This window comes from Agelaius phoeniceus, chromosome 4 (assembly GCF_051311805.1).
Source record: "Agelaius phoeniceus isolate bAgePho1 chromosome 4, bAgePho1.hap1, whole genome shotgun sequence".
NCBI lineage: Eukaryota > Metazoa > Chordata > Aves > Passeriformes > Icteridae > Agelaius > Agelaius phoeniceus.
In genome coordinates, this window is record NC_135268.1 from 51154454 (window position 1) to 51174265 (window position 19812).

The window sequence follows — 19812 nt, forward strand, 5'->3', positions numbered from 1 at the left end:
AGTAGAGGTGGTGCCAAGACAACACAGAGAAGTAAATGCCAGCCTCATGCTACTGCCTGAGTGGTTCACAAGATGCCCAGAGCACTGCACATTTCCCTTAACTCCACAATGCACTTTACATGAGTGTGTAATGTTAAGAGATATTAGGACATGCTTTTTGTGTGCTGTAGCCAAGTGGAAAACTCTTCTGAGCATCTGTAGGGCAGATTCAAGTTTCAGAAGTGGTAAATAACTTAATCATGTCAGGTACTTAACTTGACAAACTATTTTTGGAAACTTTCCAAGCTTCTGTAGTTTAGGGATAGAAGTGTGTAGTTCTGGATGCTGCATGTCCTCTCTGAGGTTAAATGCATCTTGCTGGAAAAACTCTTCTATGCCTAGGATTGTCAGACACAGGACCAAGCAAAGAGGAAGGGAAAAACAAATCACAGAAGTGAAAACAAAGGTAATGGGGAAAATCAGGATGCTGATTTCAGAGGGATGATAATGCAGGAAGTTGCACAGAAAAGCCACAATAAGCTGATACCAGACTAACTACCTCTCCTTAAAAAAAAACCTTTCCAGTTCATAAAGCTGTTCAAGTAATAAAAAATTATGGCCAAAATTGATCCAGGAAACCTCTGCCTCAGCACTTCTGAATGCTGCATAGAAGTCAGGCCAAACTTCAATCCACCTGATTGATGCTTTGAAATGGATATAGATATCTCTGGGGAAGGGAAGGAAGAAACAGTATTACCTTTGGGAGGAGGCTTCATATGCACACCTCTGTTTGTTAAGGCAAGCTGAGAACAAGGTTATATTCTTCTAGGTGTGGTCTGTGTGCACTGAAGCTCTTTGCAGCCTGTTTGGGTGCTTGTTTATCTTCTAGGCTCCTGTATGTCAGCTGCAGGAGGTGTGGTAGAGGAATGGTGTTGCCACTCAGCAGAATGAGTCTCCAGTCTTTGCAGTGGCCCTTGAGCTCTCTGAGGACCTTGCAGTTGCTGGGGTAGCAGTGATTAACCAGGTGTACAAGCTGGGAATGGCCAGCACACTTTGGGGGTTCCCTGTTCTGAAGATATTCCTGCCTCTTTGCACTCTGCAGAGGGGAAATGTGAAGCCTGGCCCCTGTGGTTGTTCCTGTGAGCACCTGCTGTGATCCCAGTGTTGGGCCCAGCAGTGCTGAGCTGGTCTCCCTGGTGCTCTCAGAGAAGAAAGCTGCTGGGGGAACATGTGGGTTGTGAAGTGGGGAGGATAGGCTGGAAGATGGGAACATGACCTGGAGGAGGGATGCATTGGAGGGGGAAGCAAAAGGAGAGTGAATAATATGCAGCTGTGGAGATAAATAAGGACTTGGTACCAACTGCACGAGAGCTGGAAGCAAGCAGGGGTGTTTGTAGACAGTAGGTTAGGCAAGCAAGTCTAGCACAAAGGCCATGACAGTAAATCACATGGACTAAGTTTGACAGCAGAAATTAGTATTGGGGATTTTGTCTGTGCTGGGGTGTTATTTTCATGGAAGTTCTGAAAACTTAACACAAAAATGGGGAGCTCTGAGTTATTTAATACTGAAGTACTGCCAAGAGAAAGTCAGATCCTAGTTCAAGCCCCTGTGGAAGATGATGTCTGTACAGGAACACAGATTTAAATCCTTCTCAAGTTCCTGACCTGATATGTTTGCATCTGGAGGTGTTTCTTATAATCTCCCCAAATTAGTGGCTTCTTTATATCCCAGTCTCTCAGTGCACTGGTTCCTTGTGTGCTGAATTCTCATGTAAGTCAAGAGCTGACTGAAGTTGAATTCAGCTTTAATTAGCAATATGGGATTGGCTGAAGTGGGGTTCTGGGTCCCTTGAGTCACCATGGTGCTGTTCAAAGTTATGGTATTGCACATATAGAAATTTCTGGATGTACAGAAACCTATAGCATGTACCACCAAGACGTGGGATAGATGGTGCTGCAGGCAGCCTTGGGTTTGTTGCTGTTGCATCAGGAGAAGGTGGGTAGATCAGAGCAGTACTGAGCACCTCCATGGGCCAGAAGAGGTGTTGTGTGATGTGACCTGGCATGCTGCAGAGACCTTGCTCTGAACTCAGTCCTCGTTTGAGAGTGGATGTCTGGTCCCTGCCTGAAGGGACATGAAGCCTTTTTAGGCAATCCCATGAAAGCACATGTATTTGCTGTTAAGACTTGATTGCTTCATTCTGAGAGCCCCTGGGTACTCAGGATTAGGCCCTAAATGTCCAATATCTGGATGCCACAGAACTCAAGATAATGACATTAAGTGGGCTCCTTGCAGTGTGTGGATCTGGTTTTGTAAACCCCAGCAGTGTGTCCTTCAGCTTGCAATGTAGGTTTGTCCATGATCTTTGGTGATGAGAAATCACTGGGGAGAGAGGGAGAGGACAACTCCAAATGTAAAACATATATTTTTGCTTCCTGCTTATAGTATCTCTGAGGCATTTTAATCCATTTTTATATGGTGGTGTATTATAGGGATTGTTTTTTGACTGCTATTTATGTTGATTATTTTATATGTATATAATTTGATACACTGGAATGATTTATTATGTATTAAGACTACTTCAAGGCTTTACCTTGAAAATCCTTCTCAGAATTCTTCAATGAAACTGTTCCTTAATAAAACTATTTAATCCCGAACAATAACACAATGTAACTAAATGCATTTTTCATGTTTTTAATTGCTTTTGAATTGAGATTCTGCAGAGCTCAAATTTTAAACCCTGCATCAGTTATTAACTCAGACATTGCAGGGCACTGAGAGAGGAGTAGCACTGTCATGATCCACAAGTCAGAGCTTTAACTTTGTAGAGCACATTTTTTGTTTGCACATAACCGATAAAATACTCTAAATCAAAGGTTATGGCTTTTACTTCTTGGAAGTGGATTTTGGGCACTGCTCTGAACCTGAGAATTTTTTAGTAAGGAACAAGTGACCCCATCCCTCCTCCCCTACTCAACATGAAAGCCAAAGACACAACTCAAATTGGCCAAATTAACTTTTAAATTAGAATACATTCCCATTCAGACCTTAATTTAATTTTACTTGTACTCTGTAAGAAAGAGACAGTCAAGTTATCCTGGTCATTTTGTCTGACATGATTCTTGGCTTTGCTTAAATTATTGATTATAGCAAGGGGAGGGACTTTGCAATGAGAACAGCGCTCTCACTAATAGAAGCCTTTCACTAAATCAATTTCTACCATTCCTGCAATGCACCTTCAGAAAGTCGGAGGTTTACAGCCTTAAGAAGAATTTTGTCTTCAAAGAGTGGATCTTTGCTTTACATTTTTTTAAACTTTTCATGTTTATACAGGCAGCTGGAGAGAAAAAAAATCAACATAAAGATATTTCCGGGGGCTGATCTGCAGGATGAGGGGCTGTTCTGGTTCAAAGTTGAACTGATTAAATCTTGATTTGATTGTCATCTAAAAGCTTGTGGGCTGAAAGTACTGTTTCAAAAGCTTGTCTCCTAAGCAGAGTCAGTCAGAAAATACATCAATGTCTTGCAAGCTGGAATGAATTCAGTGAAGGATGCAGTATATGCATGCACTGCTGAAATCCATGTATAGCCATCTCTCTTATTTTTCTTGGCTTATTAGAAAATGCAGTCATTTATATGGTCAACGTGTGGTGTTTTCTCTGTTATATTTACTGGCAGTTGAATGGGGGTGGCTTCTCTTCCCTCCCATCCAAAGCACCATTCCTAGTTCGACTAATTGAGTGAGTGTCTGTTTAAACACAGCAGTGTATTTTCTTATATTTGAGTTGGAGATGCTACACAGAAGGAGAATATGAAGCTGTTGGGACATGTATATAGCAAACTTAAAGGATGCTGGTAACAGATCAGTACATGTTGAACTATACAAGAGCATCTAGTAACTGTAAGTAACAATTCTCTTTTACTTTTTCATAGCACTGGTAAACAATGTCGCTTAGGCCTGGATGCTGAATACATTTTATCTGTTATAAAAAATTCTGCTCAGTGGAAGATCAGCTGGTATCTGACAGTTTAGGTTGCAGCAGTATCATCCTGAATGCTCATTATTTCAATATTGAATTGACAAGTGATGTTTTATTCTTGTGATCCATAGAGCTTGAAGATCTTTACATAAATTTAAAATACATTAAAAACCAGACTTCTGATTTCTCCTTTACACGTGACAAATTCTTCCCCTGTATTTTTCTTGTAGTCAAAGGGAAGAAAAAAATATCTCTAAACAGTGTAATAGTGGTACCCCTAGTCATTCCCTAAAGTTCAAGGTAAAGGAACTTTTGCAATACTGAATGTGCAGTTCAGGAGTTAGAAAGATGAGACAGTTTATAGCCAGTATTGAACTGGGAGCTGTCAAAGAATGTTGAGTAATATCTTGGATATTTTTTTTGTCCTTCTTGACAGTTCTAAACAAATCAATTTGTTGAGGTAGAAAAAGGATGTCTTATTAGAAAGCTGACTCACACAAAACCTTTACACAACTTTTTCTCTTCATTACAGGGGAACTGTAATTAAACAGCACAACTGTATTTGCTCATTACAGAAACAAACTAATAATAAGAAATAGTTTGGTTTGGCTTTTGTAAAATTATTTGTAATTTAGTTCACTTTTTTCTTTTGTGGGTAAGCTAGCATTGTTTGTCACACTCCAGCTCTAGCAGAATTTCAAGATAACATTAGGTGTAAAATTACCTTATTTTTCTTTTGTGCTTAACTAAAGCAAAACAGTAAGTTTCCCTTTCTTGCCCATGGAAGCTGTCAGTGGATCAACTAAGAAACTTTGTAGTCTCCTGACTGCCTAATTTCCTTTGATTAATTGTGCTGAAACATAACCAATGCTTTTTGTAACAAAGATATCTGATAAGTAGGAAGATGATGTCAGAACAACAGGGATTTCAGGGCTAAGCTTCCACTGGCGTGGAAAAGGAAGTTTATATCATTTTTCTTACAGGATTGATTTTTTTCCTGCTAAAATGGGTGTGTTAGGCTTTGTAAAATTATATTACCTATGTGTATTCAGTTTTAGTACAGGAAATAAGACTTTTATGCAACATCAAAATTAATGGATGATCATTAACAGAAAATTTGTTTTCTATAGTTCTCTTGATTTCATGTCACAGGTGAATTCTCTCTTTCACAACTATACTCCAGATTCTGGTACTTTGAATATACCAAGCCTATTACCTAAGATTTTTTTAATCCTACAATTACTTCACAGGGAAAATGCAGCTTAAAGAAGCTGCCTCAGGAACAGGGTGACAGTGAAAGTTTCCCCATTCTCTGTTCCTCCCAGTGGTTCTGGTCACATCCACTTTAAGTATCAAAAAGCTGGTCCAGAAAATAGTGGGGATGGTCCAGTGTACTCAACATTTCCCAGAGGAAATCACCTTTTTTGTGGACAGGTCTCTCTGGCTGGAGGGAGTCTGTTGTTAACCTGGGACAAGCTTCAGCTGTTCCAAGATAAAACCAAGTGAGTAGTGACTCTGCTCCATTGGTTTTCCAGGATTGATGCAGAAGGGTGGATTTTCTCTCTGCCAGAAGTAAGTGGAGATTTATCTATGTGTTCAACCAATGTTTGAGGTTCACTACTTCCAAATTTTGTTGACATCAGTGCAAAACTGTCAGACAGTATTTAAACAAAAACACAGGCAAAATGTACTGATTTAAAAGTTGCACTCCCTGCAGACCACACTTAAAAATATTGTAATAATAATTACTGGTTGTGTTTTAAGTATTCAAGTGTACAACTGAAGCTTTATTGTGGGTGGAGGAATAAATCTAGTATTTGCATAGAGACCTCTTTTGTTTTCCTCTGCAAAGCACCCCATCTGCAGACAGGGCAAATGGACAGATCAAGCATTGGAAGTAGAAGGGAGGGGAGGGAGTTTTCACATGTTGCTCCTTTATTAGTAATCCATTTAATTTTGCATCCTCAGTTTCATTGCACAGGAATACTTATAGATGTGATGCATTTATAAAGACTAAAATAAAGATGAATAAATTCTTCAATCTATGCCAGTAAACCAATTAAAAACAAAAGGAAAACAAACATAAATTCTTCTTGGAACTAATACACCTTGTCCCTAAATGGGAGTTTTAAAACAATGTGTATTCAAAAGCAAGAATAAATTTCAGGTCGTTGTTTATATTTTTAGGGTTATGCTTTCATTTTAATTTTGTTTTTTCATCTTTTACCTTTTTTTGAAACTTGGGTGATTCTGTGAGTTGGTGGGTTGTAATGAGAGGTTTTTTGAATATTTGTTGATTTGGGTTTTTTTTTAAGTGGACAAGCTGCAATTTCCCATTGATTCCAAGAGTTAGGGAGTTTAAAAGTTCCAGGTATCACAAGACACAAAGTCATAAAAATTTCTGTCAAAAATGCTGAAAACAAGTGTGAGTTCACAAGAGTAGTATTTCATTTCTTCAGTGTTTTAAAAGTAAACTTTTTGAAAGGAACCTTGCAGCTTGAATTCTGCAGTAATGAGCAAATCAACTACTTCATTTGCTAAAACACTAAAGCTCTTTTGGTGGGATGTGTTTTTATGACTTGCTGAGGGGTAAGGTGGTGATCAAAGCTTAAAAGAGAGAGAAAACTATTTTTTCCTTCTGGTAACATTACTGCAAAAGGGTCAGTATAAAGGCCACCAGATTGGGTTATTTTGACTTTTGGTTTATTGTTTTACAGATGCTATGTCAGGATTGTGTGTCTGCCTGGCCACAGTTTTATCTGATTCTATTTTCAGGTGGCAGGATTCAGTGAGAATTTGTTATTGGTGCATAAACTGAATTTCTGGCTAGCATCTTGCTTACAGTTTGTTGCTGTCATCTCTCCTTTCTACTTAGAAAATTTTCTGGAATCCAAATACTATCAGGACAGTGAGACTGTAAACCCTGACTGACAGAAGAGCTTTTTTGAACTGTAGTAATTGTCATGTGTAAAAGCATGTAGTGTAAGCAGTGCTAATTACCTCTCCCCAGCAGTGTCTCTGCACTAATCACCAGACAGATCTGCTGTTGCTTAACTGCTCCTCAGTAGTTCAGCTATGTTCGCTTTTCCTTATTCATACAGATATTTAAGACCAACTGTTCTATTTGCCTCTAAGTAAATTTATATTTATTAAATGGTCATGCATAATTTGCTATGAAAGTAGTAAAATCTTCCTTTTCCATGCATGTTAATATAAATCGGAAGGGGACAAGTGTGGAAAAATATTAATATTCAGTCCCATAACTCCTGCATTTCTATTGTCATATGAGAATATTCTGTATCTCAGGGTAGGAAAGCACCTTTGTATTTATGAAAATAAATTTGTTGTGTATTTTCCTTCTAGGAATATAAATCTATATTTATATATAAATCCCTTAGAGGAAGCTTGGATATAATGGTTTGAGAATTCTCACATTAGATGAGGCTTTTTAATCTGGTCCAGTATAACTGCTGTGGTAACTTTGATAAAAATCCTTCAATAATGTTGTTAGTTCCACTGTTTCCAATGTAAATATATTACATATATATTTATATGTAATACAGTAAATGGAAGGCAGGGCTTTTACAAGAGTTACAGTGGTTACAGTTCCATGTTGTACATAACCAAATGACCCTATATAGCAGAGCTTAGGATCATGGACTTCTTTATGGGTTGCTCTCTGACAGGGGTCAGTGGCAGAAACTTATGGCTTCACTAAAACAAAAACACAGCTAGCATAAAGTGGTCCTCCCCCTATTATATCTTTTTCACTTTCAGTAATTGATAGTTTCAGGGCTTTTAGACTTGGTATGTCATTCATGTTATCTTCTTTAATTGCCCTTGATAGACTTATAACATGAATTTGTTTAATCATTTTTTTCTCATTTGTATTTCTGGCAGCCACAACATCCTGTGACCATGGGCTCCATAATCAAATTACATGTTATATGAAAAAGTATTTCCTTTTATTATAAAATTGCCCTCCAATAATTTCATTAGATGCCTCTTGCTTTTCTCTTTTAGGAAGCAGTAAATAACAGTGAATGATGATTTCCTTTCCATCCTTGCCTTCTTCCCACCATTCATGATTTTACAGATTTTTCTGACATCCTCCCCTCCTCCCTGTCATTTATTCTCCAAGCTGGAGAGCCCTACTTTACGCAGTGTCTCTTCCTGCAGAGAGATTTTTATCTGTCTGTCGTTTCTAATTCTGCTGCATCCATTTTTATACTGGGGCACATGAAGTGCATGCACTAGTCCTGTGATAGTTCAATCCTACATTAAACCTATATACATGAAGACTTTTATCTTGATCTTGGTTCCTAAAATGGAATTTTTTCAACTGCCAGTGAGTACTAAAATGCTGCCTTCAAAAAACTTTGTGACCTTGATCCTTCCAGAATGACAAAAGATAATTAATTATCTGCTGTTGTATATCAGGATTTGAAGTAGCAGAAGAGTAACATTAAAGGAACTTGTAAGAAATTGATAAGAAAGAGGAGGTGGATGTCTTTGTCCATTGAAGAAAAAGAGAAGGTGAAGGTTGTGCATTGAAAAACAGCTCTTGAAGCTTTGTGTATCTTAATCCTGTAGGATCTATCTGCAGTCTTTTGTTTTTGCTCAGCAACAAAGGTGAATAGAAATCCAGAAAGGGTACTCTTCTCATCCTACATAACTGGTTTTCCAGCTTTCTAAAACCACCTGCAGTCCTCTGGCATGTCCACAAATTAAAAGGTTTCCACCAAAGATTAGCTACTGTTTTCACCTGGGGGAAAGGATCATTCTGTTTCTTGTGGATCTCTTGTTTTACTGTTTGTGAAACATGTGATGACAATCACATACAAGTTGAATTGTAAGTCTGTGCCATTGGGCAGCTTCACTTGTTTTTAATTAGCCAGTCATATGCACTGTTTGTGATAACAAACTTCTTCGAGATTTTTGTAACACCAGAAGGTTTTCTCCACGGTGCTTCTAGAGCTCAGTTTATCATGCACTGGAGATTTTGTCTGTTGTTTTCCTGTGCTTTGGCATATTTTTGTTCTTACCAAGCAGGTGTTTGTGTTTAGGGGTATTCTATCTCATGGTTCACTATAAAAAGAACTTCTCAAGTTGTGCTCTGGGCATATGCATCTTTAAGGGAACTTTATCCTTGTTTTCAAAGCATCCATTTTGCTAGTGGGCTTTAAATGGAAGGTGGGACTAATTGCAAGTGAAATTGTGTTGTGGTTCTGTGGAATTTTAAAATTAATCCATTCATTTTTCTCTTTCAAATGCTGTCTGGCATAGGACTCTAGTTGTGTGTTGGGTTTGTTCCTGGCTGCTGTTTGCTAACATAGACTTCTCAGGGTGATTTAGGCCACAGTTATTTTTTTCTGAATTTTCTTCTAATTCTTGCTAGTGCATTTGTCAGAGATACCATTCGTATCTCCTTGAATGCAGATTTTTAAGTCTAGCTTCAGGTACATATATGAGTCCACTCAGGGAAAAAAACAGAATTTTAGTGCTGGGGTTGCGTGAAGTAGAGATAAGAAAGAAAATCCTGGTATTTCTAATCCTGGATGGATGCTTTCAAAGATGGTTAACATCTTTGAGATTTCTTAATACCAGAAAGTATTTGGGCAGTATGACTAGATTTAATAGAAAATTGATATACCAATGTAGTGATGTGAAATACTAGAATAAACTAGGGCTAAGAGGCCCCTGTGTGCTATCAGCGTGCTTCCCTCTGCCACAGCAGGTGAAACGTAGCCAGCTCCTCTGGAGCTTCCATCTGCTGTCAGAAGCCCCCATTCAGGAAGCCTTCCTCCTGTAGATGCCATACATTGCACTTCATGGATGGCTCTGTGCATTGTGCAGGAAAATACTTCAGCTGAAGCAAAATTACTTTGAAAAGGTTAAAGTTGTTTGGTTGCTGGCTTTCTTTTTTATAAAAAGTCTCAAAGTTTGAGGCTGGGAGGTGAAGCTTGAGTTCACTGTGTTACAAGCCCTCAGCATGGGCTGGAGCTGCCCAAGGTGCCCAGGCTTCCCCCTCAGTGTCTCTGACTGCAGGCAGGCCATGGGGCCAATGTGCTGCTTCCTAGGCTTGTGCACAACTTCACACTTATGCAGCTCTATGATTTTCACCATAATAAATTTTCCCATCCCTTCAGTACTGTAGCAACATGAAATTAATTTGCAGATGGAGAAATATTAGGTCTTTGACTTCTATGTTGGAAAAAACCAGGAGCCTTCCGTTTGCTCTCTAATGCATGTTTCACTACAGATTTAAAGTGGCAAATGAATCCATTGTATAGATTGTTGGAAGTCACACTCCAGCTTTTACTGATAGTACTAAATAGACCAAGTTTTGCCATAGTAGAAGGAGCAGCCCATACTGTAGGATGGGGATGGAAGGGGATTCTGATGTGTAGTCACACTGGAGCACAGTGGCTGATCTCTGTGCACTGTGTGTGTTTGGCTTGGTGCAGGGAGCCTGCAGAGACCTGGAGTCTGGCCATGACTTCAGGGAGTTATTTAATGCATCTCAGACCTCTCCTACACCCCCCTTTGTTTAGAACAGGCCTGCACTCTCCTGCCTCACAAGGTTGGTGTGAGGATAAAGCAGTCATTTTCACAGCATCCTAGAGCCTCTGCTACAGTGTGTGAGCTGAAGGATGAGCAGAGCTTGGATATGAGAGGGGAAATTACTGTTCTCTTAAACCTAGCTTTTTTTTGTGAAGTAAAACATCTAATTTCACACAGTAGATCCATTGTAATTCAGTTTTATGTTCTGTTTTCACTGAATCATTATATTCAGAAGAAGGTTTTTCTAACGTATTTGCACAGTGCTCTAAATGAAGCTGTCAAGGAAAGGCAGATTTAGTCAAGCCACCAGCTGAATTGTATGTCTGTGCCACTGGGCAACTTCACTTGCTTTTAATTAGCACAAAACCACTAATGAGCACATCCCTAAAATTTCTGAGCATATCAATATATTTTATGCAGGATATTCTCCAGAGAAGTGCAGTTCTTTCTCTCCATTGACTCCTGAAGTCAGTAGGACTCATTATATTTTAGATGAAGAAAATTACCTTTGCCCAGTACCTGGCATATAATGCAAATATTTTTATGCAGTTTCTTTATAAAACAGACAAACAAAATGGTGACTGCTAGTCAGATTCTTTCTTCCATACTCTCTCTTACTACTTGTGTCATTCAGATTCTAGTGGCACTCACTCACATTGCCAATCCTCAATTTAAACTATTGAGGATGCAATAGAAATACAATAGAGAGGACAGAAAGCTATTCCTCAGTTCAGACAAATGGGATTAAAAGTGTGGAGTCCAACCTTGTACCATTCTTTGTACCAGGGATTAATGGCAGGTGTATTGGAGGGGTTCACATCTGTTCCTCTGTCTTTCATGGCTTGTATCCAGGTAAGAAGCACTAGCTACTAGCAGAAAGTGTAAAGGAGATGGAACCACTTGTGTCTTCAGCCTTTCAGTAAAATGGAGAGTTACAGGCTGGGAGATACTGAAATCTATTTGAAGCCTGCAAAACAAGAGTGTTAGTTGTAAGTAAAGCACTGTGGTGCAGGAGTTCCTTTGTGGAGAGTGAAGCTGTTGAGGTGACCCTACTGCCATATGCCAGACACTGGCACACCGTCCCCTTCTGCTCTGCAGGAATCCTGTGTCTTGTAGTCAGAAGGACATCTGTGTTTAACTTGAATCTTTTGTGTCAGTGTTATAGACTGAACCTTTCTGCTTTGTGTGAAAATTCCTGACTATGTTTGTTCATTGCCCAAAATTACTGGTTTTTCTGTGGGTGGTTGGACACTAGCATACCAGTTCACTTTGAGAAGACAGGAGAATCAGACTCTTTATTTTAAGAGAGAAATGCACAAATCCAGAGCTGCTACCAGTGTGATTTTCCCAGTTTTTCTACCAAGTGCTTGGCTGCTGCTGTTGTGACAGATAAATTTGAAGGGAAGGAAGGCTGGACTCCATGCATGTGCACGTTGCTCTACCTTGGTGTGCTGTGCAGGTGCCTGCTGGTCAGTGGGACAGTGTGTGCACAGGCTTTGCTCTGTCAGTCCAGCAGTCCCTTGGGTGGGGTGGTCATTTGATTCTTCCTCTTTAGACCAAACAAAACCCTGCTTCTAAAACAAGATGAAGTAGTAAATATGTTATGAACCCAGAACATGAGATCATATGCTGCAGTTCTGCTCTGTGTGGGGAAAAGCACAGGAAGAAGAGATACTATGCTAAAAAAAAAAAAATCAGAAAAGCAGATGCAGATTGCTGCTGGGCTGGTTTAGCCCTCAAAGTTGACTTGCAATACCATTTTTAGTAATTTGCTAATAATGGTAATGAAAATACTCTTGAATAGCTCTTGATGAACTATTTGCTGCTCAGAGTCCTTTGAGGTGATGAGGCCCTTTGGGTCACAATCACACAATGCATGATCACAGTGGATTTAGACCAATTTAGAGGTATACAGTCTGCTGTGTTTTGGACTACTCTTTAAGTAAAAGCTTTTGCCATCTAGTGGAAGGAATAGAGAACTAGAAACTCAGTTATACTGGTTGTATTCTTTACTGAGAGGGGGAGAGCACTGGAACAGGCTGCCCAGAGAGGTTGCGGAGTCTGCTTCTCTGGAGATATTCTAAACCCACCTGGATGCAACCCTGCGTAACCTGCTCTAGGTGTACCTGCTTTAGCAGGGGGATTGGACAAGATGATCTCCAGAAGTCTCTTCCAACCCCAAGCATTCTGTAATTCTGTGATATGCAAAAGGTATTTATAAGCAGTAGATAACTCACTGGAGCAGTAGCAAATTATTCTGACTACTTTGAAAATTAGTTGGTAGAAATCTTCTAAGGTATTGGTGCACTTTGTTCAGACACTGTCTCATTTAAGCACCAAGTTGGTGGAAAGGGCATTCATTTATATGCTGCCCTCACTTGTTTGGGACTCTTTTTCATTCCACCCCAGATGGTACCTGCTTATTTTTTTCTGGATCTTAGGTTGGGCAATATGCTTTGAATTCTGTCATGTCTTGTTTCCTCCCACCAGTGAGATAGGGAAGAGAGCTGGAAGAGCAAAAATGAGAAGAAGTCATGACTGATGGTAAAGAAAGCTTAGTAAGTGAAGAAAGAAATAATCATCTATAAAAAGTGATGCAAACACTAGCACTAGCAGGCCAATGCCTAGCCTGTCTGCTTGAGGCTGAGAACAGAGATGATCTTGGGCCTATGCAAGCACTGCTTAGCATTAACTAAACCACTGGTATGTTTCCAGCACTTGTTTTGGTTACAAATAAAATGTGCAGTACATTACAGGCTGCTAAGAAAAAAATTAGACCAATTCCATCCAGACCCAGTAGATCTTCTTAGTTGCCTAGCTCTCCTAATGTCCATCAGCACCCTAATCAAGAGATTGATCTCTTGTCACACAGTAACATTTGTGGAAGAGCCATAGGATGTGTCTCCAGTACAGCCCTTTTCAGGTAGCACTTCATCAGCTTTTGCAGAAGCTGACATGATCCTTCCTACATGTCTATAATTTCATGTTTTCACCACTGCTTCACCTGGCTAAACAGCCACCCTCCTCCAGCTCGGACAGAGGCTGACTTCTTCCTGGTCCATCTGTTGCCACAAAAGTTCCCTTGACACAGCAATTCAGGTCACCTCCAAGTCTTCCTTCCTTACTTTACCAGACTCTGCTTGTTTTGTTGATAGATGTTTTTGGTTGGTGAACAGGCTAGTCCTCTTGTGTTTACCTATTTTTTGCCCATTTTCCAGGAAGGAACATACAGACCTTTCCTCACAGTCTTACTGCAATACTTTTTCCTGCTGCTGCTGATGTTCATATCAACTCCTGTAAACACTAGCTGTGGTGCTGGCTTCTCACAGCTTCACCTCTACCCCTCAGACTCTATTGCCCCTGAGCAGACAACTTGGAGATCCCCAGAATTCCCCCATTTAAGCAGGACAGCTTGTATCATCCATCACCCTCATCCATGGCTGTTATCAACAGTTCTTCACAGCCCCTCTGCTGAAGTCACTTGCCTGTGTTTTCTTTGGTAGTTGTGCTAGTATTGTGGTCCTTATATCAGCAGGTTGGGCTCTGGTCATTGAATGGGAAAATAAGCCAAGACAGGAAACAAGTGGGTTTAGTTGTGGTCTCTGGATTTTTTTCCTGAATGTTGATATATCTGCTTTCCTCTCCTTTCCTTTAGATTTGTCATCTCTGCTTGAATGCTTCTGCTTGTAGTAACTCATTTATACAGCCAGACAAAGATTGCATCTCATGAAAAAGAAAAATAGTACAGGCACTTCATTCCGAACTTCCTTAGGATTTTTACAAAGTCAGTCTTTTCTGATTGTGGTTCATTTTACAATTGATCAAAACAGCAAATCATTTTGGCACAGATAGAGTTTGGTTACATGTATGCCTGTAAATCCCACGTTTCAGCATGTTTTCCTGGAAAGTGTTAGAAAATCTTCCTCTCCCCAAGTGCATGTGACTGGTGGCTGGTTCAGCAATTCGGCAAGGAGGATGACAGGGTTGCCATGACAACCAGTTACATGCTGTGAGCAGAGATGGTGACAAATGACCAGCTTCTGGCTGGTTATCACTCCTCATTGAGAAACGTTCCCCAAATTAGGCAGACATGTCTGATTCATGGTTATTTGACCTGTTAACTTGTATTTGTGCTGCATTTGTTGCTGAGATAGCATTCATGCTTCTTGCAGTGGTGCTTAGGTGAGGCTGCCTGCTGGCCATCATTGGTGTGAATCATCTAAGTAGGTGAAGCTGTTGATTTTGCTGTAGTGCATAAAAAGTGAGAAGTTATCTTTGGAGACTTCTGTTCATTAAAACCAAACAATTTAAACTTGCACATTGAACCCACTGCAGGAAATAGATGGGATAAAAATGTACATGACCTATGTTCTTTCTATTGTGCTATTGAATGGAGAGTGCTCCTTGAATTTCACTTGCCCTCTGTCATTAATACAAAGTCTCCTTCTCCCTTCAGTGCCTGACTTGATCATCCGTATATGTATGGGGTGGGGGGGAATATGATTCCCTTAGGATGAAATCCTGGATCTGCTGAAGTCATTGGCATCTCTTCAAAAAGACTGAGTTTCTGTGGCCTTCTTTTCCTTTAGTTTTGGTTTTATTTAGATGCAGAACACCGAAGTAAAACATTTTCATTTCAAGATTTTGGTACTTCGGAAAAAACCCACAATAATTTCTCCCACCTCTTTCCTTTTATTAAAACCTTTTTATCCTCCTGTCTTCCCAGGTCCTTTTTGTGCTTCCCCTTGTTTGCCTAGAGGGACAGGATCTGTAATACACATGTGGTATGGTGGGCCAGCTCTTGGTCATGCTTCAGCCCAGCTGTGCAGACAGACATCAGATATGAAGCTAGAGATTTCCCACTGGTGGCCAAACACTAGGACAACATGTTGGATGCTGTTGCTGGCCCATTCTATGCAATTTTTGACATAGGAAGGTTTGATGCTTATTAGATCTCATTTTACAAACAAGGTGCTTTTCAGTTTGAATTCTTCATTTATATTGCGCATCCACTGCTGGAGGGTGAGCAGTGGGAGGGCCAGAGATTCAGAAGTGACTTTACAGATTTATTATTGACCAGATTATTTTTTTTCCATTTGGAAAACACTGAAAGTGTTCCTATTTATACCAACATGCTTCCAGCCTGGACAATGAACACTCCTTTTCAGTTAATTTTTTTACTGTGGAATTAAAAACTGGCAATCAGTCTCGATCAAATCTTGTGTTGGGATGGTGTCCCTTTTCTTCAGAGGATCTTAACAGAAGAAAAATTGTTTCAAAATCATCATAAGAATTGAGGCAGCTAAGCTAGAACTACAAAACAAAAAAGAGCTATCTCATCTTCATCTCTGTACTGTGTGGGTATTTTATTACTTAACCTATTTAGATAGTGTAGATCGAGTGTTTGCCAGTATTGTTGAGCCTTGCAGACAAGCAGTCTCACTTGGGCATTCTGATCTCATGCAGTGAAATAAGCCCTCTTTAAGCTAGAAAGACTGACTGAAAGGCTCGTGCTTCCACCAACTCCAGCAGAGCTGCATTTGCATTAGCCAGGGGCTGTGCACTCACATCTGCTGCATTGCTTCCAAGGAGACAAAATGAGATCCTTCTGTTGAAACAAATCCCTGGAAAAGCAAAGCATGTGTCCTTTGAATGATGCAATGATACCTCTCAGATTTCCCTGAATATATTTTCTGTCATAGTATGACTCTACCTTGCTGCTGTCTCCCAATTTTCAAAAAATGTGGTTTTAGCATGTGAAATAACAGTTAAAATTGTCCTGTGGCATAGGAGCTATTACTGTTCTGCACCTCCCAGGAACAGAACTTGCAGCACTCTGGTAACTCTGTACAGCATTTTTACAGTCTCTCTTTTGAAGTCATGTATGCTGCCAAACTCAATCCCTTTGGGGCTGCAGTTCCTCTTACTCAAGAGTCATCTTTTTGTCCATAAATTAGTGCCCTAGCCATGCTGATTGGTGGGATTTGTTTTCACCTGAAGAAGAGATGCATGTGCAAAATACAGGCGTGTTTTTCTAAGTACAACTCCTAGTTCAATACAAAATTTATTTTGTTAGACATGTTGCCTTACTTAAGAGTATTTTCTTCAGGGAGGAAGTTTGCTTGGCCTTCAGTAAACCAAGTTCCCTCATGCACAAGGACCTAAGTAGAGAGGCACCAACTCTGTCCCCACACCTTGCTTATCGTCACCCCACCAAGTTCTCTTGGAAGTAGAGATGACACCCAGCTGCTGTGCAATGAAAATCACATGTTTTAAAATGTCATGCCATTAAATGGGGTCTTTCAAATTCAGATGGAAATTATTTTGCTACCTGTAATTCCACATTCAAGCAGAGTAAAGCCACTGAGGTCCTGCTATCCTGTAGCAGGCCTCTGATGCCTCAAGCACATTTGTCTGTCTTGTTAGATCTTGCATGTTGATGCTTACTTTATTGTCTTTCTTTGTGCTGGTATCTCTAGTGACACTGCATTACCTTTGCCCTGCACACTGAGTGCTTCCATCTGTTAGAACGGGCAGTGCACTAGGGAGGCTCTCCAGGTCATGCTGGTAGAAACCTCAGCCTGTGGAAAGGTTATCCCAGCAGTCTGCCATTCTGCAGCATGGGCTCAGACACATAGGTTTGGTTTGGGTTTTTTTCAAGCACGTTTGCATAGCAAAGATGAGGCTGGTGTTTCAGGATGAACACATGCCCTCTGGTGCTGTTCTGTTCAGCCATGTTCATCAGATGGTCTGAGGCCAGTCCCTTTGCCTGAGGAGCACCTGCACACAGACATAAATCAGTCATTTGGTGTGGGAAATGTGGCTCTGTGGAAGTCCTGAGCTATGTTAATTGAAAACTACTCTAATTCCTGTTTTATTTTTAAATATATGAAAACATTATTTTTGTTTTAGTATTTATTATTTAGTATTTTGCTAATGGATACATTTTCAAAATAAATTAGTATTATTCAGCTAAGTGCTATTTTCTTATTCCAGATATTTTACATTATTTCCTTCCAACTGTGTGTTCACATATGAGATAATTTATTGTCTTGCAACTAATTGTTGCAGACATATTCTTTGTTTCAGTCACTGGGTTAAAAATTTTATTTCTGCTGTGAGTTTTGTCTGCTTTTACTTCAAAGTAATTCCTGTTTAGGTCTTTCTGGTGCTGCATGTCATTGCCACAATAAATAACAGTATGTTGGTTCCTCTGGGTCTTTGGTTGATTAGTTTGAAATTAGCAGTTTAATGCAACCATAGCTTAACACTTTGCTGCCTGTATGTTTGAGTAGCTGTGTATACATCCATAGGTATGCATAGCAAGGACAGAAGCTGTGCCTAAACTTTAAACTTAAACTGGACTTGCAGATGTTGCACGCATGCCTCATTGTGATGTTTAGATATTTGATCACATTACTTCTTGCATGATGTGGCCCAAATTGTGGAAAGTGTTTTGCATTTATTTGCCATTTATGTGGTTGAGAAGAGCGCAGTCGATTTATTCAGTTAGGAAACAAAAGCGGGCAAGGTTGAAGATGAATAGGCTTTAAAACATTAGACCTTAGAGTCAGGAATTACATGCTGAATGCCATAGAGACCACAACAGGAGACATTTAAAAGCAAATGTTTAAAATTCTTGTGAACTTCTGGAACTGATTATGGTAATGTTGCTGATTTTGGGTTTGGGTCGTAGGTGAGGTTTTTTATTACATTTGAGTGTAATGGTATCATCTAGCATTTCTTCTGCAGAACTTGCTCAGATTAGTCCTCAAATGGTAAATTAGTAATTTAAGAACTTTTAAAGTGTCTGTGGGGGAGAAATAGTCTGGTTTGTACCTTGGAGTGTAAGAGTTATTTCAAGTTATCATGACATTTGTGTGTCTGTGTGTATGTACATAAATTTGGATAGCAGAAATGAGAGAGACTCAGGAAAAAAGCAACCATAATAAAATATCTAGTAGAAGGCTTGAAGGATAGACTAAAAAGGAACTTTTAATTCCAAAAAGAGATTAAGAGCAGCAGTATAACAAGAGGTTATTAATCTATCATGTTACATTGAGTCTCCATAATTTGATATGTTTTTCTGGTATTCATTTGCCCAGGAACTGTAAAACAGCACTACCAGGTATGCAGACCCATGGAAGAACTGTTTGTGTCTTTGTGTGATTTTTTTTCTTTTCCTGTTCTCAGCAGATATATGGAGTGATCATTCATTTCAGACAGACCCAGACTTACCACCTGGTTGGAAAAAAATAAATGACATTGCTGGGATCTACTACTGGCACATACCAACAGGAACAACTCAATGGCAGCGTCCAGTGTCCATCCCAACAGATCTCCAGGGCTCACGGAAAGGATCGCTTGGTTCCATTACTCCATCTCCTACTCCAGAAACTGAGGTAACCTGCTGTGTCTTCTTGTGGGCTACATACTGTAAGGAAAATTGAAATAACCTTTTGAACTTGCAGCCTTAGCTGATAGCTAAGCTGGCCTGATAATGTCTCAAAGTGTAGCTACTTGTTGATAATACCTCGTAAGTATCTATTCTCTATATTCATTTTATAATGGTGGTGCCTGATAAACACCCTAAATTTTAGATGTGTAGGATGAAATCAGACATGTCTCTGATAAACTGGACAGGCAGTGCCTGATGAGTGTGAAACTTTGGCAGTTCTGAAGCATTGCTGCATTGTAGGGATACAGGATACATACAATTTTTGCAAATGACAGAAGACTTTTGGCTGGACCCTTTGTTTGCATCTTCTTTTTGGCTCTTTTGGCAGGAGTATCACAAAAGACATATCAGTCTTCATTTGAGACACTAGTTCCTTTGCAGGGTAGTTTCTATTGAATAAACATGAAGTGTTCTCAGGTGTAAGTCTCTGTACATCCTGCCAGTACCAAATATCTATCAGGCTTTAACTAGAAACAGAGAGATACACTCTGCCCTCCACATGTGCTGAAAGAGCAGTACCTGGTACTGTCTTGAAAAATAATGCTTTCAGGCACAATCCAAGGGTTTGTTTGGTGTCATGTAAGTAGAAAAATAAAATTAATTCTCATAAAGAAGAGTATGCTTCAAAAAACACAATCACTTTGTTTGAGTATGCTGGGAAGACTTCTATGGAATTAAATGCTAATGTAAGATAATGTTAGTTTTAAATTATTTTTATATGGAATTTTCAGAAAAATGTCCACAGGTCTGTCAAGGGAAGTCTTTGTACTGGCTCTGAGTTTTGGATCAGGCAATCCCTAGGGGTTTGGTTTTTTGGTTTTTAATTCTTT

General features: G+C 39.6%; 1 protein-coding gene across 12 annotated transcripts in view; it reads left to right on the forward strand.

Annotated features, from left to right (window-relative positions):
• The window catches only part of APBB2 (amyloid beta precursor protein binding family B member 2), a 164814-nt gene that overhangs the window by 81380 nt on the left and 63622 nt on the right, over positions 1-19812 (forward strand). For 8 of the 12 annotated variants that reach the window (XM_054633564.2, XM_077177586.1, XM_077177580.1 and 5 more), the window contains one exon: positions 18718-18926. In XM_054633564.2, the coding sequence (XP_054489539.1) occupies positions 18718-18926 (209 nt within the window). The remainder of the gene's footprint in view (positions 1-18717; positions 18927-19812) is intronic. The other 4 variants (XM_054633563.2, XM_054633565.2, XM_077177587.1 and 1 more) reach the window with 1 other exon arrangement.